The sequence below is a fragment of the Octodon degus genome, unplaced genomic scaffold (genome assembly GCF_000260255.1).
Source record: "Octodon degus isolate 3935 unplaced genomic scaffold, OctDeg1.0 scaffold00011, whole genome shotgun sequence".
NCBI lineage: Eukaryota > Metazoa > Chordata > Mammalia > Rodentia > Octodontidae > Octodon > Octodon degus.
The window spans coordinates 14,959,318-14,982,771 of record NW_004524587.1 but is presented as its reverse complement, the minus strand read 5'-3'; the positions used below and the strand labels follow the sequence as shown (position 1 = coordinate 14,982,771).

Genomic DNA, 23,454 nt, shown 5'->3' with positions numbered 1-23,454 from the left:
TAAATAAAAAGTTGAGAAAAAAAAGAAAAGAAAATTAGATCCTAAAGAACTCCCTTCGAGTTTTGGTTACTATTCTCATTTTGTCCCAACATATCTGCCAGAGAATTCCTAATGGCAATTTTGAGAGTCTTCCCAGTTCAGAGCTGATAGAAATTTCATTGAAACTGGGCATGGTGGTGTAGACCAGTAATCCCAAGAAGTGGAGGTGGAGGACTGTGATTTTGAGCCCAACTTGGGCAACTTATTAATAACTTAATAAGACCCTGTCTCAAATTTTTAAAAAGAAAACAAAAAAAGTGTAAAAAGAGGGCCAGGGATATAGCTCAGTGAGATTTTCCATATAAGCATCTACAAATATACCTTATTCTTTTTTGTGTGTGGCAGGGCTCAGCCCACCCTGGGGGCAGGGCTGGCATGGCATGTGGTGCCAGAGATTGAACAGCAGTCCCTGTACGCTTACCTAAGCTTGCCTAAGCAGGCGCTTTAGACCGCTGAGCTATCTTGCCAGCCCTACCTCATTCTTTAGGCACTGTTATTTCTGTTCCTTTCTTATTTTTCTGCTTCCCCCCCCTCACAATACTAAAGATGGGACCCAGACACTGTTCTTTTACACACACACACACACACACACACACACACACACACACACACACACCAGTACTCAGGACCTTCACACTGAGCTACATCTCTAGCCCTTTTTTATTTTTTATTTTGAAACAAAGTGCCACTAAGAGGCCAGATTTCCTGGGCTGTGCTCGAGTTTGCTTTTGTCCTGCCTCAGTCTCTCAAAAGTGCTGAGATTATAGGCACATGCCACCACACTGGGCTAGTGACTGTTCTAAAAGAGACATATATAGATATATGTTTAATTTTCACAACACCTTGGGAATTAAATATTGTTATTACCTCTGTATGTTACAGATGAGGAATCTGGTGCATGGAGGCTAAGTGACTTGTTTGCATGGTCTCCAGGACAGCTCTTTGCATCAGTTCACTATTATTCAGTCCACTGTTCTGCTAAGGGACCTTTAACATTTTCTCTTGTGTACTTGCTTTCTTCTATCTTTAAACCTTCCTGAAATTGATGTCCTTGTGCCATCTAGTATATATTCTGGGAAAATTCTGTGAATATGTTCTATAGGGCTAAATCCTAACAGTTGAATGGCTGGATTATTTTCTATTTTGTTTTGGGACCTTTTGGGGGAGTACTGCATTTTTCAGAGTACTTAGGGAAGCCCAAGGGTTCTATAAAGCAGGTTTGGTATCATTTATTAGACCATATTGTTCCTTTAAAAAAGAAGATATGATCTTATGAACCTTGGATAAAAAGGCTTTCACAGATAGGATATAGGAGGAAGGAAGGCTATTTTCAATAATAATGCCATTTATCTAAGCAGAGATCATAATATATCTACTGATGATCTCTTTTCAGAACTGGTGGAGTCTCTTTCATTGCAGGGATCTTATGCTGGAAAAATTCATTCTATTGGTGATGCCTTCAGAAATTTTAAAAATCTCCGATCCTTAGATTTATCAAGAAATTTGATCACTAGCCTAAAGGTAAGTTCTATATGTTATGACTAACTAGGTCAGCCCAATGTATGTATGTATGTATGTATGTATGTATGTATGTGTTTGGTACTGGGTCTCTTTTTTTTGCGTATATTTTTTTTCTTTTGTTTCTTTTCTTTTTCTTTCTTTCTTTTTTTTTTTTTTTTTTTGGCAGAACCGGGGATTGAACTCAGGCCCTTGCGCTTGCTAAAGAAGCACTATTCCACTGAGCCATCTCCCCAGCCCAGTACTGGGTCTCATTACCCAGCTCAGACTTGTAGTGATCCTGCTGTTGTCAGTCTCCCCAGAGCTGGGATTACAGGTGTGTGCCACCACACCCAGTCTCAGTTGCCACGCAGCACGCCCCAGGGTGGTGGTACTGGCATGGTGTGTGGTGCAAGGGATCGAACCCAGTCCCTGTTCCTTCCCTCCAAATTATTTTTTGAGGGAAATAAATAAGAGAAAGATAATGTCAGCCTGGGAAGCATAAGATTTTTCTTTTAAATGTTCCCTAAACTAAATTTTCGCTGTAAAATTCTTTCAACTTTGCTCTATGTTTAAAATTATTTCCTGTAAAGTTTCTATTGCAGTAAGAAAACTATATTAATCTTTTATTGCTTAGGGCAATAGTATAAACTTCAATGTGTATAAAAATCTATCAAGTTGGGCGTAGTGGCATATACCTATATTCTCAGCACTCTGAGATCTGAAACAGAAGGATTGCAAATTCAAGGACATGCTGGGCAACTTAGTGACTTAATGATACCCTATCTCAAAATAAAAAATCAGGGGCTGGGGAGATGGCTTAGTGGAATAAGCACTTCCCTATCAAGCACAAGGGCCTTAGTTCAATCCCTGGTTCCACACACACACAAAAAATAAAAACAGTCTGAGGGTGTAACTCAGTGCAAAGATCCTGGGATAAATACTCAGTATTACAACAATAACAAAAATTATAAAGAGGACTTGTAAGTGTACAGATTCTTAGTCCCTACTCCAAGAGTAGGCCTGATTTAGTAGGCTTAGAACATACCTGGGGAGTTCTGAAGATAGTGGTATATGGAAAACATGTGGAAGAACACTGGCCTAGAAGAACACTGGCTTATGTTGTCACTAAGAGTTTTTCTAAGGGAGCAGGGAATGAGGTCTTAAAAAAACAAAAAGGTTGGGGCTGGGGAGATGGCTCAGTGGAATAAGTGCTTCCCTGGCAAGTGCAAGGGCCTGAGGTCAATCCCTGGTTCCACAAAAAAAAAAGGTTTGAATCAAGGGATGGTAGAGTGGAATATAGAAAGGGGCAGGTTTGTGCAGTGTGGATTAAGATTAGCAAATGCATGAAAAAGGCCTGCAGATGTTCAGGAATAAAGGTTTTATTTTTTCTGCAGTAGACAACAAATAATGCTTCTTCCTTACATTTCCATTTTGTCCCAGTTAACTGGCAGATCCCTTCTGTGGAACACCAGAGGTAACAAAGACTCAGAGATGCTATCCAAAATTAATCTCCTAGATTGTAGACTTCTTAGAGTACCGAAACCCCCTACCAGTCTAATCCACCCAGCAATATGGCATGAAGATGCAAGAGAAAGACAGAAAGTTCTGCAGTTGAGGAGCTGTGGAATGACCAGTGTTTTCAGTGGAACAAAAGGCTTTGAGTTCAGGGCCACAGAGATAGCTCAGCGGTCTAAGCGCCTGCCTAGGCAAGTGTAAGGACCCAAGTTTGATCCTTGATACTCCATGCCATGCTGGCCCCACACCAGGCACGCCAAATGGACCACCAAGACTGAGTGTGGTAGCACACCTCTGTAAGCCCAGTGCTGGGGAGGCTGAAAAAGGAGGACCACTATAGGTCCAAGCTGCATAGTGAGACCCTATACCAAATACATGAAATTTTTTTAAAAAGGCTTAGAGTTCAAAATGCTCATGGCTTTTATTGGTATCAATCTAGGAGGTGGTTGGAGGTGAAGGCAGAGTGTTAAGGAAGAGAAACTTGGTAAGCATTGGCTGTACCAGGTACAGAGGCTCTCTAATTAGCAGTGCACCAGATAGCTTGATGTATGCAAAGCTGACACTTTTTTTTTTATTTTAGGGAAGGGTCTACAGGGGTGTTCAGGGTCTCATTACTAGATCGGACTCATAGTGATCTGCCTGTTCACAGCCTCCCAAGAGCTGGGATAACAGGCACATGCTACCATGCCCAGTCTCAATTGCCGTCTCAGCACGTCCTGGGGGAAGGGCCAGCACGGCAGGCCCTGGGAAAGCTGGCACCTTTACTGCCAGAAGGTATCATTCTTGTTGAGTCCCAAGGCCTCAGCTGAGATGTCATCTCATGTCTTAGCCCTGGAATTTCACAGGCTCTTGCTGTTCCATTCTCAATCCAGCCACACAAGCCAGACCCAATCTCAAGGTCTGACAAAGGGCTTTTAAAAAAAGCCAAGCAAGAATAAATTTCTAAAAATCAATTTTTATATGTTTTAGATATAAGTCCTTTATCTGAGGGATAACTGGCTAAATTTTTTTTCCCATTCTCTGGGTTGTCTTTTTACTCTGTTGGTGATTTATTTTTATGTGCAAAGGCTTTTTAGTAAGATGAGATCCCAATTGTTGATTTTTTAAACTATTTCTCATGCAGTCTGGGTTTTGTTTATGAACTGTCTGCCTATATCTCTTATGTCTTCAATATTTTTACCTTTCTCTTCCGGTAGATTTAGTATTTCTGTTTGAATATTTAGATGTTTGATCAATTTTGATTTTAGTTTATTGTGTGGTGATAGACTCAATCCAAAAATGGACATTTGAGATGAATAACCACTTGGCAGATGAAGAAATACAAATAGCAAATAAATATATGAAAAAATGTTCAATATCATTGGTCATTCAAGAGATGCAAATTAAAATAACACTGAGATTCCATCTCACTCTAGAAAGAATGGCTAACATCAAAAAACCAACTAGTAACAAACGCCGGTGGGGCTGTGGGACACAAGGAGCCCTTCTACACTGTTGTTAGGAGTGTAGACTTGTAAAACTACTGTGGAAATCACTGTGGAGATTCCTCAACAAGCTAGAACTAGAGGTCTCATTTAACCCTGATGTTCCCTTCTCGGTATTTTCCCAGAAGAGTTAAAAACATCATCTCACCACAGTGATATATGTGCACCCATGTTTATAGCAGTACAATTTGTAATAAGTATATCTTGGAAACAACCAAATACTCACTAACCAAGGAATGGATAAAAAAGATATGGTACTGTTATACAATGGAATACTACTCAGCCATAAAGAAGGATAAACTTGAGACATTTATAGGTAAATAGATACAACTGGAGACCATACTCATAAGTGAAATAAATCATACTTGTGTGTAAATATAGTATAGTCTCCCTGGTATAAGGAACTGAAAGAGTAAATAAGGTCCAAAATACACAATAGATATTGTGAAATGGGAATAAATTGATCAAAAGGAAAAAGAAACTAGAAGAGGGAAAGGGGAAAGAAAGGGAAGAAAAGTGAAAAAAACAAATACAACAAAGTCATACTACTAGATTCTCTTAGTTCACCGAAAAGAAAGGTTTGTGCTAATATTATTTGGAGAATTTTTATGCCCATATCTTGTACTCTAATTATCTACTTTAAAGCTATCAATGTTCAATGTATTACCTATTGGTATTCTTCTATGATTTCATTATTAAATTTTTGGGTTTTTTTCATGAAAAATTTCTAAAAATTAAAAGCTAGCAACTCCAAGTTGACTAGATATATTTAGATTAATTTATATTTGTCTTCTTGATGTCAGGAAGGATTATTTTAGAATCACTGAGGTCTTCTGTTTTTATATGTCCATCTGTTTGTTTAAGTTGTTCATTTTTAATGTTAAAAATTAAATGCATATTGCTGTAATTTTTTCTGATGCTGATGGTTGAACCTAGGGTCTTCACACTGAGCTGTATCCACAACCCTTCCTTATTTCTTATTAATTGAGTTGGAGCATTAGACACTTTAAGAACAGACTTAATGGACACTATTTCTAACAACTGACCCTCTAATAATATAAAAGTTAATGGAATTAGAAAGAGAGAGAAGGAAAGAAAGAAAGAAGAAAAGGAGGCATCAAAACAAACAAGGCTCTTCTTGGAATGTTTTGTGTATATCTTCGAGTTTTCTAAATTTCCTATAATAAGAAAACTGTAATTTTAAATGAGAAGCAAATAAAAATTTTATAGATAACATAATGGAAAATAATTTCACCTTTAAAAAATAATCCTCGGCGCGGGTGGTCTGGGACCAAGATGGTGGCGGCAGCGGTAGCTGTGTCCCGGCTTTCTCTGCTGCTAGGCGGGTCCCGCCCGCACGTGCGGCGGCCTATGTCGAGTGGCGCCCACGGCGGGGAAGACTCAGCTCGCATGTGGAAGACCCTCACCTTCTTCGTGGCGCTCCCGGGGGTGGGAGTGAGCATGCTGGATGTCTTCCTGAAGTCGCACCACGGGGAGGAGGAGAGACCCGAGTTCATCGCCTACCCCCACCTCCGCATCAGGACCAAGCCTTTTCCTTGGGGAGATGGTAACCATACTCTGTTCCATAACCCTCGTGTGAATCCACTTCCGACTGGCTATGAAGATGGATGAAGAGAACCTGGACCATCATTACCCGGGCACCGGGCAGCATGGCTCTGACTTGGACCATTACTCTGCACTCGGACCAGAAAAGCGTATGGGACCTTAAGCTCACCTTCCTTACTTGTATCAAACGGTGACCATCATACTGATCTTCCATCTCTTTGCTTCTGCAAGAGATGACCTAAATAAATAACTTAAGACTCAGAAAAAATAAATAATTAAATAATTAAAAATAAAATAAAAATAAAAAATAATCCTCGGGGTCCGGGGAGATAGAGCTATAGAATAAGTGCTTGCCTGGCAAGTTCAGGGTCCTGAGTTCAATCCCTTGGACCACAAAAATAAAAAATAAAAAATAAATAATAATAATCCTCAATGACAGAAGTCTTTTATGCCAAGCATATTAATTACCAAATGCATGTATGATAGTATATATGTTTGTGTGTTTTAGAATGTTGTCCTGAAATTTAGTATTGGACAAAAACAGCTAACTAGCTTATTACATACAAATTAAATAATCTTTTTCACTAGCCAATTTTAGCCAAGCAGAATAATTGTGGACTTTCCTCTCTTTGTGTTTTCCGGTCCTGATAATATTGTTGCCAGGCAAGTAGAGGGGTGGGAATGCCAAATCCACAGAAAGAACTAGACAAGAAAAAACATTCTGCCAAGGAGAACTGATGGACTGCAGGGTGGGAAGTTTTCAGTAACTTTGAAAAGGGAAATGAGGACAGGAGGAGTTCTAGGAAGGAAGATTGGGAAATAGTATTTTGTGTCTCTAAACAGTACATTGATGCTATGAGGCATTGAGGTATAAGACAGAATACACATGGGGACACACACACACACACACACACCAACTAACTTTTTTACCCTGCTTTCAGAATTCTTGCCTACCTCCTTTCATTTTTTTTTTTTTTTTTAAGGTTTTTTGTTTTTGTTTTTGTTTTTTTGGTGGCTCAGGCTGCCTGAAGGGCGGGTCTGGTAAAGCAGGTGGAGCTGGGGATCAAACCACAGTGTCCTGTGCTTGACTACATTTGCATGAGCAGGTGCTTAAACAACTGAGCTAACCGTCAGGCCCCCCTTCTTTCATTTTGTAAACTGAGGTTCTTATGGAATCAGGAAAGTGGTTGGAACAAAGATAAGAAAAAGGCATTGTGGCTTGGCCTGGCTACCACGTGCAGAAAATTGATTACAAGGCCTGGCCACATAGTTCAGTGGATTAAAGTGCCTGCAAACAGGCACAGGGGCCAGGGGTTCGATCCTAGAGCCTGCTGTGCCAGCCCCACCCCTGGGGCATGCTGAGCTGACAATTGAGACTGGTGTGATGGGGCGTGCCTGTAATCCCAGCTCTTGGGAGGCTGTAAACAGGCAGATCACTACAAGTCCGATCTAGTAGTAAGAACCTGAACACCCTATAGACCCTTCCTTAAAATACAAAAAATAATAAAAATTAAAAAAAGAAAATTGATTACAGATATTTGGCAGCTTTGGTAAGGAAAATGTATTATATAGGTCAATTATTTAACATATAGATGATCCAGTGCCTTTGGGCTGCAGTGCTTTATTCTCAGGCAACTGAACAGGGGTTCCAAAACTGCCTTTCTCATGGGGGACACAAGTAATGTATTTAAGGATAAAAAGGAATAGATGTATTTCTGTATTTATTGTGAGCTTCTCACCAATGTACAGGTTCATCATATGGTCTTTTTCTTGCAGGGCATCCAGTATTTGTGTTCACTCCAAGACCTGAATTTATACTATAACAACATTCCTTCGTTAGTGGAGGTGTCCCGCCTACAGCCTTTGCCCTTTCTTAAAGAACTAGATTTGAGACTCAATCCTGTTGTAAGGAAAGACACAGATTATAGGCTTTTTGCTGTGTATACACTACAGACTCTGGAAAAACTGGGTGAGACCCTCCTCCTCTGCTCCTGCCCCACAATCTAACTTGAAATCAGCTGCCTCTTAACCTTTTGGATGTTGGCCCAGAGTCTGCGCTGGCAGGAGACATTTGTTTATTAGTCAATATTTATGTAACTCTTTGTGTTGGCAGGATGTATGACAAGTCCATTTATTGTTTATTCAACAACCATCTATAATTATATCAGTGACTTCCAGCTTTAGTTTTCTTCAGTTGATGGTTTCACCAGCACTTCCTCAACACAATATTTGTAGGTTGAGACTTATTTTTCCAGGTGTCCCAATTTTGCAACTATATTAGTGATAAAAACAACAATTCTTTGGGGTCCTGGTTATCAAGAAACAAGAAAATGTCCCTTCAGATGGGCTTCTCTGTATGTCCCTATAATTATACTGTTCAGCATATATTTCCTGATATAAAATTTGATTTCAGATGGCTCTAGAAAACTCATTGTAGGGAAACTAAGTGAACTCTTTCACAAACTGGTATAACTTTCATCCTTAGAGGGGGACCATTTCCTGTTCAAGTTCCTCTTTCCTGAGGGGTAGTTACCCTGTGTAGTAGTTGTTGCCATAGCTCTCTGAGTCTCCCTGAGTTACTGGTTGCTCTAGTGACAACATAATAGCGTTGTTGTGGCTTGTCTCTAACACATGAAGATGAGACTGCTCTTTAGTTTTTCCTCTGTAAATGTAGTTCTCTCACCCACCACTATTTACTCCAAAAACCAAACATATTTAGGCCTTCGTTTTTGCCTCCAGATGATCGAGCTGTGCGTGACAGTGAAAGGAAAGCTGCCAAGCTCCATTTTAGTCAGTTGGGCAACAGTGAAAATTTTCTTTTAGAGGTGGAAAAAAGGTAAGATTCTCTACCAACAAAGTGTTTTGAGTTTGGTTCTAGACATGGGTCATACTGAACTTGTTCTTGACTTTGCTCATTTTCTAGCAGAAATTTCCTACAGGTTGTAACATTGCAGATCTGAAATAAAAGTATCTGTCTTTATTTATTATTTTTTTGTTTAGATAGCATCTCTCCCTAACTTGCTAAATTGCCCAGGTTGGGGCCAGATTTGCCATCTTTCTGCCTCAGCTTCCCTAAGTGCTGGGATTGCAGGTGTGCACCACCATGTCTGGTTCATTCCCCTTTTCTTCAACTATTACTTTGGGTATAATTGTTATAAATTTTCCAAAGTTGTTTCTCACAGCTTGTAGGTGGGGACACTATGAAATGACTTACCCCACAAATGCTTACCAGCACTTTCTTGTAGAATTGTCCATCAGTACGCACAGTCTTTTCCTATTGAATAATTAGTGTTACATTCCTAGGACAAGATTATTAGAGATAAATTTGTCAAAGGAAGAGTAGGAAAGCAGTTCTCTACAACTGCAAAAGTAAACACATCTTTTTGTGTCCTGAGAATTTTCATTCAAAAAAAAAAAAATATTTGGGGCCGGGGAGATGACTCAGTAGAATAAGCGCTTGCCTGGCAAGCGCAAGGGCCTGAGTTCAATCCCCAGTTCCACAAAAGAAAAGAAAAGAAAAAGAAAAAATTTTACTTCCTCAATCAGAGTGAATTTTCTGTCAAGAAAAGAGTAGCTAAGTTCTAAATTTTTTACTTTTCTACTTATTTTGAATTATTGTCTTTTTTCTCATCATTCCCAGTATAAGTATTAAAACTTAAATAATCATACTTTCAACTAATGTATGGTTAAATTAATTATCTCCTAGGGTATTCTGAAAATAAAAGCTGATTACCACGAACAGTTGTTTTCAAAATAATGTAGACTAATGATCTCAGAATCTTTTAAAACAAAATTAAATAAATTCTTCTATGTGATAGCTCTAGGGAGAAAATAATGAAAACCTGTGGGACAGATGAGGGCTCGTCCTCAAAAGTCAGTGCTAACGCTGACACCAGGATTGAAGCAGGTAAGCTATCTCTGTGATCATAAAATGGTTAGGACATCCATCGTGTCAGCTGTCGTAGCCAGTCTTGGGTAAGAAAAAAACAGTTAAGAAAGCAGTTTGAAGCAGGCAGCAGATTCACTGGATGTTTTTCCTCCTTCCTCTCACTGCCCAAAGGACCCTATTGAGCAGTCATAACCAAGGACTCTTCAGAGTACACACTGTACTCAGTTCAATTTCATTTATAATACTTTACAGCATTAGTACCTCCTAAAATTTTATCTCCAATCCCCACAAACCTTGGGCATTGCTAAGATGATTGATTTCATTAGCCAGAGACTCGGGACTGCATCTCTGCAGTTCATACCCTGGGCCTCCTGTACTCCCAACCAATGCAGCTTCCGAAGCTGCAGAATCTCTAGGGTTTGCGCTGTATCTGTACACACTGTTGATAATCTAGTGTGATTAAAGTGCTCATGCCCCATTCATGGTCACGCCACAAAGTAGGAGAAAGCTTTCCCCCAGGAAATTGCATCCAGTGCGTTCTTGCAGATTCACTGGGCACACTCATACTGGTTAACTCAGATGACCTTTTACTTGAGGAAACGCAAGGTCTCTGTCCCTTTGAAGGATCTATTTTATTATATGCAAAGTATAAAAATCAGCATGTTTCCTAAAATTTCAGCAATGACTTTTTTTTTAATGTATTTAGGACAGGGGACACAGAGTCTCACTACGTAGATTGGACTCATAGTGATCCTCCTGTTTTCAGTCTCCCAAATGCTGGGATTAGAGGCAAGCATCACCACACCCAGTCTCAGGCACTAGCTCAGGTCCCCGGGGGGCAGGGCTGGCAGGCACAATGGGGATCAAACCCTGCCCACTGCACTCTGCCTAAGCAGGTGCTTTAGTCTGCTGAGCTATCTGGCCAGCCCTAGCAACAACTTTAATAGGCTGACTGTAGCTTAGATATCAAATGTTTTCAGTTCACAACATACTGTTTCCCTGACTTCTGTGTACCCATGTAAACATTTACTGACAAGTCATTTTCAGCCTTTCTGGTAAAATAAGGCATAATGAGGTATGATTTTAAATTTTCTTTCTTTGATATCTCAGTACATGTAGCTAAGTGGTGTAGTATGGGTTGCTTTGTTTGATTTTAAATACCTTTTTTTTTTACGTTTCAAAATCAATGCACTTTTTTATAATTTTGGCAAATACTTAAATGCATGAAGAAAGTACTTTTCTTCTTTAAATTTTTAATAGATTATGTTTGCAGCACACAGTGATTACATTCATTGTGGGGAGTTGGTCAATGTAAATAACATCTCAATTGAGAAGAAAATATTTTAATTACTCATAAGCCTAACCCTAAAAAAAAAATCTCAGTTAACATTTTGGAAAACAAACTTCCCTGTTAAATGGTCAGGAATATATAGCCTTGTATTTCTTCCTAGATTCAAGAATTTATTTCCAGAAAAAGAAAAATACATTGAAGCATAGTGTGCCCTTTTTTGTATGAGATGAATTAGAATTCATTTGCTATATTGTTAGCACACTAAGTCCCCACATGAGTTAAAATGTCTTAAACTGCTCACTCTCTACTGGGATCAAATTGCTATACTAGCTAGGAAGCCTATTTTTAAACGTTTTTATAAGGGCCAGCTGTTGCTTGAATCTTTAAAATATAAAATTTATTTTGCTACTTTCAGATGTTAAAGAGCTTTGTTTTCCACTGTAAATTATGTTTTGCCAGGTCCCTGGGGAGGTGACCAGTAAGCACTGTTGGTAATCCAATATGATTAATGTGGTTATGTCATTTTAATGGTCACACCACAGGCTAAAAGAAAGCTTTCCTGGAGAATAACAGCTCCTTGTAACTCAGTTCTTCAGAACAGTGCTTTTCCACAAAGCATTTTGAATGGGCAGGGAACTCACGCTGCCTGGAAAACAAAGGAAGCTCTTTAATGTCTCAAAGTGGCAAAATAAATTTTATGTAGTTTTTATATCTATCATCTGTCTGTCTGTCTGTCTGTCTGTCTGTCTGTCTGTCTGTCTGTCTGTCTACCTATCTATCTATTTGATACAGGGTCTCGCTATGCAGCTTGGACTTGTAGTGATTCTCTTGTCTGAGCCTCCCCAGTGCTGGGATTACAGGCATGCACCACCATGCCTGATTTTCGTGGTCTGCTCTTCATGGTGTGACGGCAAAGCATGTGGTCCCGGGGATTGAACTTGGGTCCTTGAGCTTGCCAGGCAGGTGCTTAGACTGCTGAGTTATCTCCCCAGACCCAAATTTTATATTTTAAAAATTCAGACAACAGCTGGAATTTATAAAGTCCTTTAGAAATGGGCTTCCTAGCTGAGTGTTGTGGCACACAGCTGTGATCCCCGCACTCAGGAGACTGAAGCAGGAGGATCACTGTGAGTTCGAGGCCAGCCTGGACATAGCGAGAACCTGTCTCAAAAAAAAAAAGAAAGAAGGAAAGAAAGCAAGAACAAGTGAATCCCTCTCCCCTGGCCCTAGACAGCTCCTTTGGTTTCATCACTGTCCCCATAACTTTCCCACTACTCTGACTCAGAATCATATCGCAATATTATGCTGTGTCTCCTCTAAGGCCTCCCTGAATGTACCCTTCAACATGTACACAACTGGGCCCTCCTTTCTATTTCTTGATTAATCAGCTTGATTAATAGCTATCATTTGCTGAGTGTAAAGTCTGGCACGGTACTGTTCATGATCTCATTTAATCATGCTAATCTGGAAGGTGACTTGACAGGTGAGAACGCTGATGAGGCACAAAGAGATGAAGCAGCTTGCCCCAGTTACAGTAAGTGGCGGAGCTAGGATGCCGGCTCTGATCCATATATCATGAGTCCTCCTAGTCTGTTGTTCTTTCCATTCATTTTGTACTTTGCTGATTAATTTTCTTAAAACACAGCTGTGATAGTTAATTATATTTGGCTGTTCAAAAAATTCCATGGCTCCCACTCAACTGCTGTATTAAATCTAAACTCTTTAACCTGATATATGTCTACTCCAGCTGAACTTGAAATTTATCAATCATTTCTCCACTGCATCTTCTAATGCTTTCATCAAACCAGACCACCCATAGTCTCTCCTTCTTCCTCTTTTATTCCTCTGACCCTAAACTCATGCCATCTCTCTGGAAGGCTATAATCAAACCCTACCCTTTCTCTATGCCTCAGCTCAAAGTCCTTTCATTTTAGTGAAGCATTTTTGATTCTTCAACTCAAAAGATTTTTCCTATTTTTGTAAACTCATATGACCTATCTTCTCAAAACCAAACATTCCCTGAAGAACTTGCAGTGTTATTAGGGAAAAAAAAATGAGATAGAGAAGAAACACTAAGTAACAATTCCAGGCAGTGTATGTGAAAATGTCAAGTTAGTGGTTCAGGTCAGTATTCCTCAACCTCAGGGCAGTGAACATTTTTCTGGTCCATGATATACCCTAGAGGATCACAGGTAGTTCAAAACTCTAACTTTGTGTTTTTATTTGATAGCATTTATGAAAAATAATGAAAAGATATAAAATTAAACTCTTTTGCAGTTAATAAGCTACTTTTTATGATTCTGGAAATTGAACCCCAAGCCTTTGCACTGCACTGTATCCCTATACTACCCCTCTTTTATTTTGAGACAGGGTCTTGCTCACTTACCCAGGTTGGACTCAAATTTGTAGTCCTCTTGCCTTAGCTTCCCAGTGAGCTGGGACTACAGACATGCACTAATTGGCCCAGTAGTAAACTATTATTTTGAAAAATATAATTTATTGTTTAGAGTTTTAGATTTACAGAAAATTGAGCAGAGCATACAGTTTCCACATACACCTTGCCTACCCATAGCCTCCTCCATAATAAGATGAACCTACTTAAAACCCATAGTCTACATTATGATTCACTCCTGCTGCTGTGCATTCTCTAGGTTTTGAAAAAATGCATAAGGACATGTATCTCTCCACCCTTATGGCACTATAGAGACTAATTTTACTGCCCTAAGAAGCCTCTGTGCATATCTGTGCATCTCTCCCTCCCCTAACCCCTAACAACCACTGATCTTCTTATGGGCTCCGGAGTTTTTCCTTTTTTGTCTCTACAGTTTTGTCTTGTCTAGAACATCATCTAATTGGAATCACATCCAGCCTTTTGAGTAGCTAATATGCATCTTCCATATCTTTTCATGGGTTGGCTGCTCACATCTTAGTGCTGAAGAGTAGTGTGTTGTCTGGATGGACCACAGTTTATGTATCTACTCACCCTTGACCATCCAAAAGACATCTTGGTTGCTTGCTTGCTTTTTTTTTTTTAAACAAGGTTTAGCTATATAATTCAAGCTGACCTTGAACTCACTTTGTAGCCAAGGCTGGCCTCAAACACAGTAATCCTGCCTCAGCCCCCCAAGTGCTGAGATTATAGGCATATGCCACCATACCTGGCCTTGGTTGCTTTCAAGTTTGGGAAATTGTGAAAAAAGTTTCTATAAATATCCTTGTGTAGGTGTTTGTGTGGACTTGTTTTCAGTTTATTTGGAAAATTACCAAAGAACATGGCATCTGGATTATATGTAAGAGATTTTAACAAATGGCCAAATTGTCTTCTAATACAGTCAACCTGAAATACCTTTCTATATACTTAGTTTAGTTTCTTAAATTGCAGTTTTTCAAAGTGGATTCATATCCTCAGAGCTTATTATAATATTAAGAAACACAGTTGGAGATGATGAGATGCTATAGAAATTCAGTGTTTGGGGGTAGTAGGGAAGCTCTTTGTGGGAGAGGTGGAAGTAAAGCCATCAGACCTTAAAGCTGCCACAGCCTGGGGGGCCGGAGGGGAGAAAGAGCAGCATCACACTGTGGTTGCTGGAGGCGGGTGAACAGCTCTGTGAACATGGTCATAAAGAAGGTTATGGTGAGCGTGCTGTCAGGGTTTATGTTAGCTGATCAGATTATGAAGAGCAATGAATACCTTATTAAATTTACATTTTTTTCTTTAGGTTATGTATGTAGCGCATAGGGACTCTGTGAGTCAAAAAGGATTCTGCTCACTCTTTGAGCCGATTCCTTTTGCCTTTAAATAAAATCACACCACCCAAACTATGCTGATCTAATAAGTATTTTTTAAAATTTTTATTCATTTTAATGAGAAAAGATAAAATAAGCAATGAAACAGTTTCAAAACAGGTTAGTAGAACATTTACAATAATTAATACATTGCATATTGCTGGCTTGGTAGTAGTCTGATCTAATAAGTATTTTAAAAGAGCAAAGAAAAATTCACTAGAGTACCCTCAATGGCTCGTTTCTGTGCCTGGCAGGTGTTTCAAGGTCTGCTTCACAATTCATTGGATCCATCCCAGGCTGGGCTGGTAGCTCAGCGACTAAAGCGCCTGCTTAGGCAGAGTGCAGTGGGTGGGCTTGGATCCCGGGCATGGCATGCAGGCCCCGCCCCTGGGGCGTGTTGAGGCAGCAATTGAGACTGGGCATGATCTCAGTGCTTGGAAGGCTGAAAACAGGAGTATCACTACAAGTCCTATCTATGTAGTGAGACCCTGTAGACCCTGTACTAAATACATTTAAGAGGGAGAGAGAGAAAGAGAGAGATCCCATTGCCAACCTATTTGACATCTAGTTAAACCATGATGGAGTTTTTTTTTTGTTTTTTTTTTTTTTTTTTTGCTCCTTGAATGCCTTCAGGGCACTTTTGGCTGGCTGGAGTGTTGTGAGGATCGAACTACAGCAACCTGAGGCTGACAGCTTTGTGGAGCAGCCTCTTAAAGAACTGAGCTAGGGCCAGGCCCCCTATGATGGAGTTTTATTTATTTATTTATTTATTTTTTATGATGGAGTTTTAGAAGTCAGTTTTTGTTGTTGTTTTCCAGTACCAGGGATTGAACTCAGGGCCTTGTGCTTGCCAGGCAAGTGCTTATTCTACTGAGCTATCTCCCTGGCCCCAAAAGTCAGCTTTGTATAAAAGTGAGCTTCAAGGGGCCAGGGAGATAGCTCAGTAGAATAAGTGCCTGCCTGGCAAGCGCAAGGTCCTGAGTTCAATCCCGAATACTGCAAAAACAAAAACAAAACAAAAAAAAAGCCAGCTTGAAAAAGCAGAAACCTCTCAAAATAGTGGCTTAAACAACAGAAATTCATTGCTCTTTCATATGGAAATCCAAAAGAGCAAATTTAGATCTCTACCACAGGCTGGGGAAGTAGCTCAGTGGCATAAGCACCTGCCTGGCAAGCACAAGGTCCTGAGTTCAATCCTCAGTACCCCTCCAGTAAAAAGAAAATCTCTGCCACAACGGAAAGGAGAAAATACAACCAAGAAGTGTACACTCCTGGGCAGGTCCTGTTAGGAGCTGGGCAGATAAGGAAATGGCACACTAGGGTCAAATTTTCATACACTCACAATCCAGAGCCATTTATCACAGCTAATTAGGTCACAAGTCAGGCTGAGACAAGAGCTCCACTGTGGCAGAGACAGAGGCCTGTAGGAGGGAAGAGCCAATAGCAGAGGACCTGGCAAAAGGCTTCAGAAAAAGAAGAGACAATTTGGGCATTCAGTGGGCATAGCTGAGGGATAAGCGTTCCATGTGGAAAAGCAAATACAGGTTTCACTGATTAGGAAAATGACTCACGGGGAGGCTGAGCCAAGGCCAAGTTGCAAAGCGCTTCTTTATTAATCCTGTTCATTTCACTCTTTTGAAAATGATTAACAATTAAAGATGTTTTTCAAGAAGAGGAATGATGAAATGTATGATGCAGAGAGATAACTCAAGCTGGATTTTTTTTCCATAATTTTATTGATCAAGCTGGATTTTTGAGACAGACAGGGGCTAGAGGCAGTAGCTCAAGCAGGAGATAATGAGGCGCTGTCATGAGTATTGCAATAGTAATAGGCTACAGATGAGGATGCACAGACTGATTAAATCCATGAGGGTTTGAAAAGAAAGCCTGGAAACAAAGCAGTAAGTATATTTGCTGTAGAGTCCAAACTTCAGAAAAGTTAAATTTCTAAATAACACATGCAATTGATATTAAAGAGGAAAAACAAAGTTACTAAGGTTACTGTTCATAATAGCACTCTTTGGGTGCTGTGGGAGTTAAGACATTTTAGTTAGGGCCATCCAGACTCAGGTGACGACTGAAACACAGAAGGTAAGGTAGCACTTAGCAAAGAACTCAGCCTGTGATGGATTTGCTTGAACCGTGGAGCAGAACCAGGAAGAAAAAAAACCTGTGAATCTGGAAATGAGCGTAAGTGCTAGGAAGGGAAAGGACAGAACAGGGACTTGGAAAGACAGTCTCATTTTGCAGGATAAGGTGAGAGGAGCCTGAGCCCAAATCATAGCTTACCAACTAACTGTTCACCTTTTCCCCAAGGAATCAGGTTACAACCAGTAGCTTCTGCTTCATCTTATTTTTCTGCAGTACTGCTAGGATAGGAACTGGAGAACATAAGATTTGAAAGCCTTATTTTAAGAAAAGTAGTTCTATTAGTCCAATGGTGGAAGAGTTTCTTGTATTTACAAAGGCCATTACAACCCCAGTGGGAAATTCAGAAATGGGGATCATCTAAACTGTTATTGTGGTACATGCCTATAATACTAGGTACTTAGGAGGATCACAAGTTTGAGGCCAATTTGGACAATTTAGCAAGACTCCATGTCAAAATCAAATAAAAAGGGCTGCAGATGTAGCTCAGTGGTAGTGTGCTTGACACAAGACCCTTGGTTTTTAGTACTCAATAGAAAGAATGGGGAGTAGTGGAGAGGGGAAGGGAGAGGGGGGAGGGGAAAAGAAGGGGGAGTGGAGGAGAGAGAGAAGACAGACCAACAGAAAAGCAAAGCAAGGCAAGATAACAAACATCTTCGAGCCCCAAATAGATCAAGGGGCTGGCTTATGCCGTGTTCTCATTCTCACTGGCTCCTAGTAACTTTCTGTTGTTGCCAGAGGCAGTGGATGCACATTGTTTGACGAAGGCCCAAGGTTTTGAAACTATCTTGCACAATCCTGCTAGAAAGAATTTCCCTAAACAAATGTAGAGCACTTAATTTTACCCAAAAGCCCCCAGAAAACCCCAGATCCCAGGTTCTCCAACTAAAAATATTCATAGAGAATGTGCACAAACTTGTATGTTGCTACTACCTAATAGAATTCCTAACTGGTTTTTCATCAGTTTCCAAGGTGGCCAGGACTTAAATGGAGCTTTTGGTTCTCCTTTTTATTTTTAAAGCTATTTCTCTAACTATAGGCAAACAATACTGGGAGACCTAAGGATTTAGCATTCTTCTCTATGAAATAGGTCATGATTATCTTTTGATTTTGCAAATGAGGAAATCAAGGAAGAGCCAGATTTTAAATGGTAAATCAATGCAGCCTACTGATCAGAGCCCTGGAGATTTGTAATGACAGGGCTCTGTTCCCAGCATCTCCTCCTGCAGCTGAAGATTATTGAACTAGTGTTGAAATTTGTTGTTTAACCACTTAGGAAATGTGCAAAATACTACTCTTCGCCTTCCTCTTGGAGCACTTTGTGTGTGTGTGTGTGTGTGTGTGTGTGTGTGTGTGTGTAACCTGGGATTGAACTCAGGCCCGGGAACTTGCCAGGGAAGCACTTATTCTACTGAGCCATCTCGCCAGCCCCCTCTTGGAGCACTTCATAATTTATTTATTTTTTGTTTTGTTTTAGGTGTCTTTAGTCGGGGAGGGTTTGGGACATGGTCTTGCTATGTAGTTGAAGACTGGCCTTGAACTAAAATGTAGCCCAAGTGACCTCAAACTCAAGGTGATCCTCTTGCCTCAGCCTACAAGTGCTGCAATTACAGGCATGTGCTACTTACTATGCCCCCCACACACTTCATAGTTTATGAAGCCATATCATAATTGTTATCTTGTTTTAAGTCACCTTAGCCTGAAGAGACAGGCAGTTCATGTTTTTATCACTGTTTCACAAATGAAATGAGATTCAGAGAGGTGAAGCAGTTTGCCTAAGTTATGGTTTCCAAGGGATGACACCAGAACCAGCAACCTTGTGACTTCCCCGCAGTATCTTTCTATGAGACATTCTGCCTTCCAAGTGTGTTTGGAGCTTCATTGTATGCCTTTTCTTTCAACACAGACTCAAACAAAGGACTTTTTATTCCCTTCCCCAACCGGGAAATAAAGAACTCCCTCACCAGTACTTCTGCAACTCAGGACAATGGTAGACCAGGTCAGAAATCAGACACTTTCCCCTTGGGGACACAGGTAAGGCATTCACTCTCCTGCTTGTCTGCTCACGGCTCAATGATTAATACTAATAATTCAATGGACTCTCAGTTATTTATAAAGGTCTAAGAGGGCTTGCTAAATAGTCATTTTAGATCCTCTAAAAGAAAAAGGCACAGCATTCAGGATGCTGAGGCAGGAGGCTTATAGCCAGTTCAAGGCCAGGATGGGCTCCGTAGTAAGTTCAAAGCTAGCTGGAACTCCATAGTGAGACCCTGAAAAAAAAAAAAAAGAAAGAAAACAAAAGGAAAAGATAAGACAAGATGCAGAGGACCATCTCTATTAATTTTAAGCACACCTTTTTGCTCTCTTTCACCAACCTGTTAACATGTAACTTTAGCACATTTTATGCTACTATTTTGATACCCAGAGATACAGCAGTGACAGTTTTTACCAGGGTATAAGATTGCTTCTTTCTACCCAGCATCCCTATCTCCTCTTCCTTTACCTCTTACATTTTCTTACTTTTTGCCATTAGTTACAGTCTTCTGTTTTAAAAGTGATTTTATCACACCTGCTTCTTCAGGGTAACAGAAAAAAAGAGTTAAGGAACAAAGAAGACACAGGAGTGATAGATAACGGAGGGTAGAGCGCATACAAGATTTGGGGGAAAACTGAACAAAACTTTAGTGGAAAAAGTTGGTGGAAGAATCAGTTTTATAAGATTTATACTGTGAGTGAGGCTGCCAGATAGTTCAGTGGATTAAAGCACCTGCTTAGGCAGACACAGGACCTGGGGTTCGATCCTCTGTGTGCTGTGCTAGCCTGCCCCCCCTCCACTGAGCTGGGGCTGAGACTGGGCGTGGTGGTGTGCACGTGTAATCCTGGCACTTGGGAGGCTGAAAACAGGATCACTGCAAGTCCGATCTGTGTACTGAGACCCTGTAGACCCTGTACTAAATACATTTTTAAAAAAAGATATATATGTATATATATTTTATATATATATAATATGTATATATATATATATATATATATATAGTGTGAGTGAATATGATTCAAAGAGAACTTTATGTTCAACTTCTCCATTTGCCTTTTATCAAATCTGAACAGTGAAATTTTATTTTATTTTATTTTATTTTTGTATTTTAGGGAAGGGTCTACATGGTGTTCAGGGTCTCACTACTAGATCGGGACTCGTAGTGATCTGCTTGTTTACAGCCTCCCAAGAGCTGGGATTACAGGCACACGCCACCACACCCAGTCTCAATTGCTGTCTCAGTGTGCCCCAGGGGCGGGGCCAGCATGGCAAGCCTGAGGATCAAACCCCTGGCCCCTGTGCCTGCTTGCTGGCACTTTAATCCACTGAGCTATTTGTCTGGACCTGAACAGTGAAATTTTAGAAAATAGCCAAAGGGAGGAAAAAAAAAAGTAATTGATTAATTGACTAATGCACAATTTGGATGAGTTTGTACTAGTAAAAAAATAAGATTTCTTTTCAATTTGAGTATATAATGCCTTCTCATTTTAAAGACAAGTTAACATTTAACTGGTTTCTTCATTTTGGAGATTCTACTGGGGTAACTTAGAAACTATCTTTATTACCATTTTAGAAATTGTTGCCCAGGAAATAGCTCAGTGCCGTAAGCGCCTGCCTGGCAACACAAGGTCCCAAGTTCGATCCCTGGTACCATGCAAAAAAAAGAAAGAGAAAAAAAAAAGTAAAAATTCTTGATATTGACTTAAATGGAAACAAAGAAAACTCCACCCTACAGTTAAAGTTAGATAGTACTTCTTAGATTTAAAAACAGAAAAAAATTTCTCTGAAATAATTTCCTTAAATTTTTTTAAATATTTGAATATTTATTTATTTATCTATCTATCTATCTATCTATTTATTTATTTGGTACAGGGTCTTGCTACAGCTCAGATTCTCAGTGATCCTGTCTCAGCCTCCCCAGCTCTGGGATTAAAGGCGTGCTCCACCACACCTGGTTTCAGTGGCCAACTCAGTGCAGGGCCAGCGTGGCATGTGGTACCAGGGACCGAATCCAAGTCCTTGTGCTTGCCATGAAGGCGCTGAAAGCACTGAGCTATCTCCCTGGCCTGAAATAACTTCGTGGTGTGATTTTTTTTTTTTTTTAAGGGAAGTTGAATAGCTTGCTATAATCCTTTTAGTTTAGCAAATAATGAAACATCTCTTTTTGGTGTAGCTAGAAAGTATAGTTTTTCCATAAAACAAGTGTTTATTTTATCATTAAAATACCACTGTAGGGCTGGTAAGATGGCTCAGTGGTCTAAAGCACCTACTTAGAACAAGCTTAGCAAAGCACAGGGACCGCAGTTCAATCCCCAGCACCCCATGCCAGCCAGGCCCGCCCCCTGGTGGGCTGAGCTGGCCACACACACACACACACACACACACACAAATAAATAAAAATTAAAAAAAAATAAACCACTGTACTTGTTTTATACCATTTGTATACATATGATATTAATGCTGAACTGTAAAATCCAGGAATTAAAATGTGACCCTATACTTTCAAACAAACAAACAAATAAGGAAACAGGCTACCAAATAACACCAAATACTTAAAGATATTTTTTTCTTTACACATTTTTTGTTAGTACATATTGGCTATACAGATTGATGGGTTTCATTTTGGCAGATTTGTATATGTACCTAATGTTTTAATCATTTTTTAAAAAGCAGATCTCGATTAATTCTCTTTCTGCTTCTGCCTTTGCCTAGTCATGCCTCAAGTTAATTTCCAGCCTACTAAAACTATTATTTCTTTTGTCAGAGGGTAAAATAAATTCCAAAATTTAAGTTGGAAAAAGTGGCCTCATCTAATCTCTACACCAAGCTATCTAAAGCTATGAAAATACCTTTACCTGTTCAAAGCATCTCTGGAATCTTCTTATACTGTGTCTGTTTTAAAATAGAGTTTAGCTGGGCATGATGGCACATGCCTGTAATCCCAGTACTTGGTAGGCTGAGGCAGGAAGATTGCAGCAAGTTTAAGGCCAGCCTGGGCTACATAGTGAGCTCAAGGCCAACCTGAGATACATAACAAGACCCTGTCTCAAAAAAGAAAAGGCTTAACCTTGGACCTTTGCTTGAGAGTTGGTTTCCCTGGCTTGCCAGGATAGACATCCTTGCTGATATGAAAGCACTATGAAGCCCTCAGCCTAGTGAATTCATGTCTGAATGCCTGTGTCTGCCCTTCTTCCTAAACTTTCAAATCTTTTTTTTATATATATATATGCAGGAAATGACAAGAAAGGATATGCCAAGTGACAACCACCAGGATGATGGTAAACATTTTGCTGAATATTTTCTCTCCAAATCTGGATGTAATGAGATTTGAGATGTGATGTTCCAGCTCTGGGGCCCTGTTTGGTCAACTCATCTTTCTGTTTTTCTGAGGAGTGTCCCTAGATGGTAGTGATGTGGAAGGTTGTTCTGCTTGAAGAGTAGATATTCTTGGCTGGGGAGATAGCTCGGTAGAATAAGCACTTGCCTGGCAAGTGCAAGGTCCTGAGTTCAACCCCCAGTACCATAAAAAAAAAAAAAAGAAAAGAGTAGATATTCTGACCTTTGTTCTTTTTGTATCAGCTAACTAGTCTGTTTTCCTTAACTTTCCTAGCCTTTTTTGGGATATGTTATTTTCCTATTTGTTTTTACCCTTTCCCAGTTTGTAAGTTATTTCCTATACTTTTGGTATTATTCCCAAAATGACAGTATGCATCCCTATGCCATTTTAAAATGAATCAATATCTTAAGTCTTCTTTTGGGTAAATTAAAGAACTTGAAGGACTTTTATTTTTTCTTTTTTTCTTTTCTTTGTTGTGGTGCTGGGGACAAAACTCAGGGCCTTCCGCATGCAAAGCAAGAGCTCCACTGCTAAGCCACAGCCCAGCCCTAAAGTATTTTTCTTCAGTGATCTCTCCTGACATACTATTCTGTGGCTTTTAATTCTCAATTTTAAAAACCCACAAGATAATTTTATGCAGACAATATCTATTTAAATTTATCCATGCACTTACCACTTCATTTTCTTCTCATATCTTTTTTATCACAGACTTCCCTTCTGAGATAATTTTCCTCTAGCTGTGGAATTTCCTTTAGTGTAGGCCTATTAGTGATAAACTCTTTTAGTTTATGTTTTTTTTTCTTTTCAAAGTTTTATTGATAAACATATAGCAATGAGACAGTTTCAAATCAAATCGAAAGTACA

General features: G+C 39.8%; 2 protein-coding genes across 2 annotated transcripts in view; both read left to right on the top strand.

Moving 5' to 3' along the window:
* Window positions 1–23,454, top strand: part of Lrrc36 (leucine rich repeat containing 36) — an 82,555-nt gene that overhangs the window by 33,184 nt on the left and 25,917 nt on the right. Inside the window, exons 2-7 of the mRNA XM_004625874.2 lie at window positions 1,433–1,560; window positions 7,881–8,073; window positions 8,844–8,940; window positions 9,923–10,011; window positions 19,125–19,252; window positions 22,486–22,531. Of these exons, the coding sequence (XP_004625931.1) occupies window positions 1,433–1,560; window positions 7,881–8,073; window positions 8,844–8,940; window positions 9,923–10,011; window positions 19,125–19,252; window positions 22,486–22,531 (681 nt within the window). The remainder of the gene's footprint in view (window positions 1–1,432; window positions 1,561–7,880; window positions 8,074–8,843; window positions 8,941–9,922; window positions 10,012–19,124; window positions 19,253–22,485; window positions 22,532–23,454) is intronic.
* Window positions 5,828–6,359, top strand: LOC101569401 (cytochrome c oxidase subunit 6A1, mitochondrial-like). The gene has a single exon (XM_004625873.3). It carries the CDS (start codon window positions 5,835–5,837, stop codon window positions 6,168–6,170), a length of 336 nt encoding a protein of 111 aa, XP_004625930.1. The 5' UTR covers window positions 5,828–5,834; the 3' UTR covers window positions 6,171–6,359.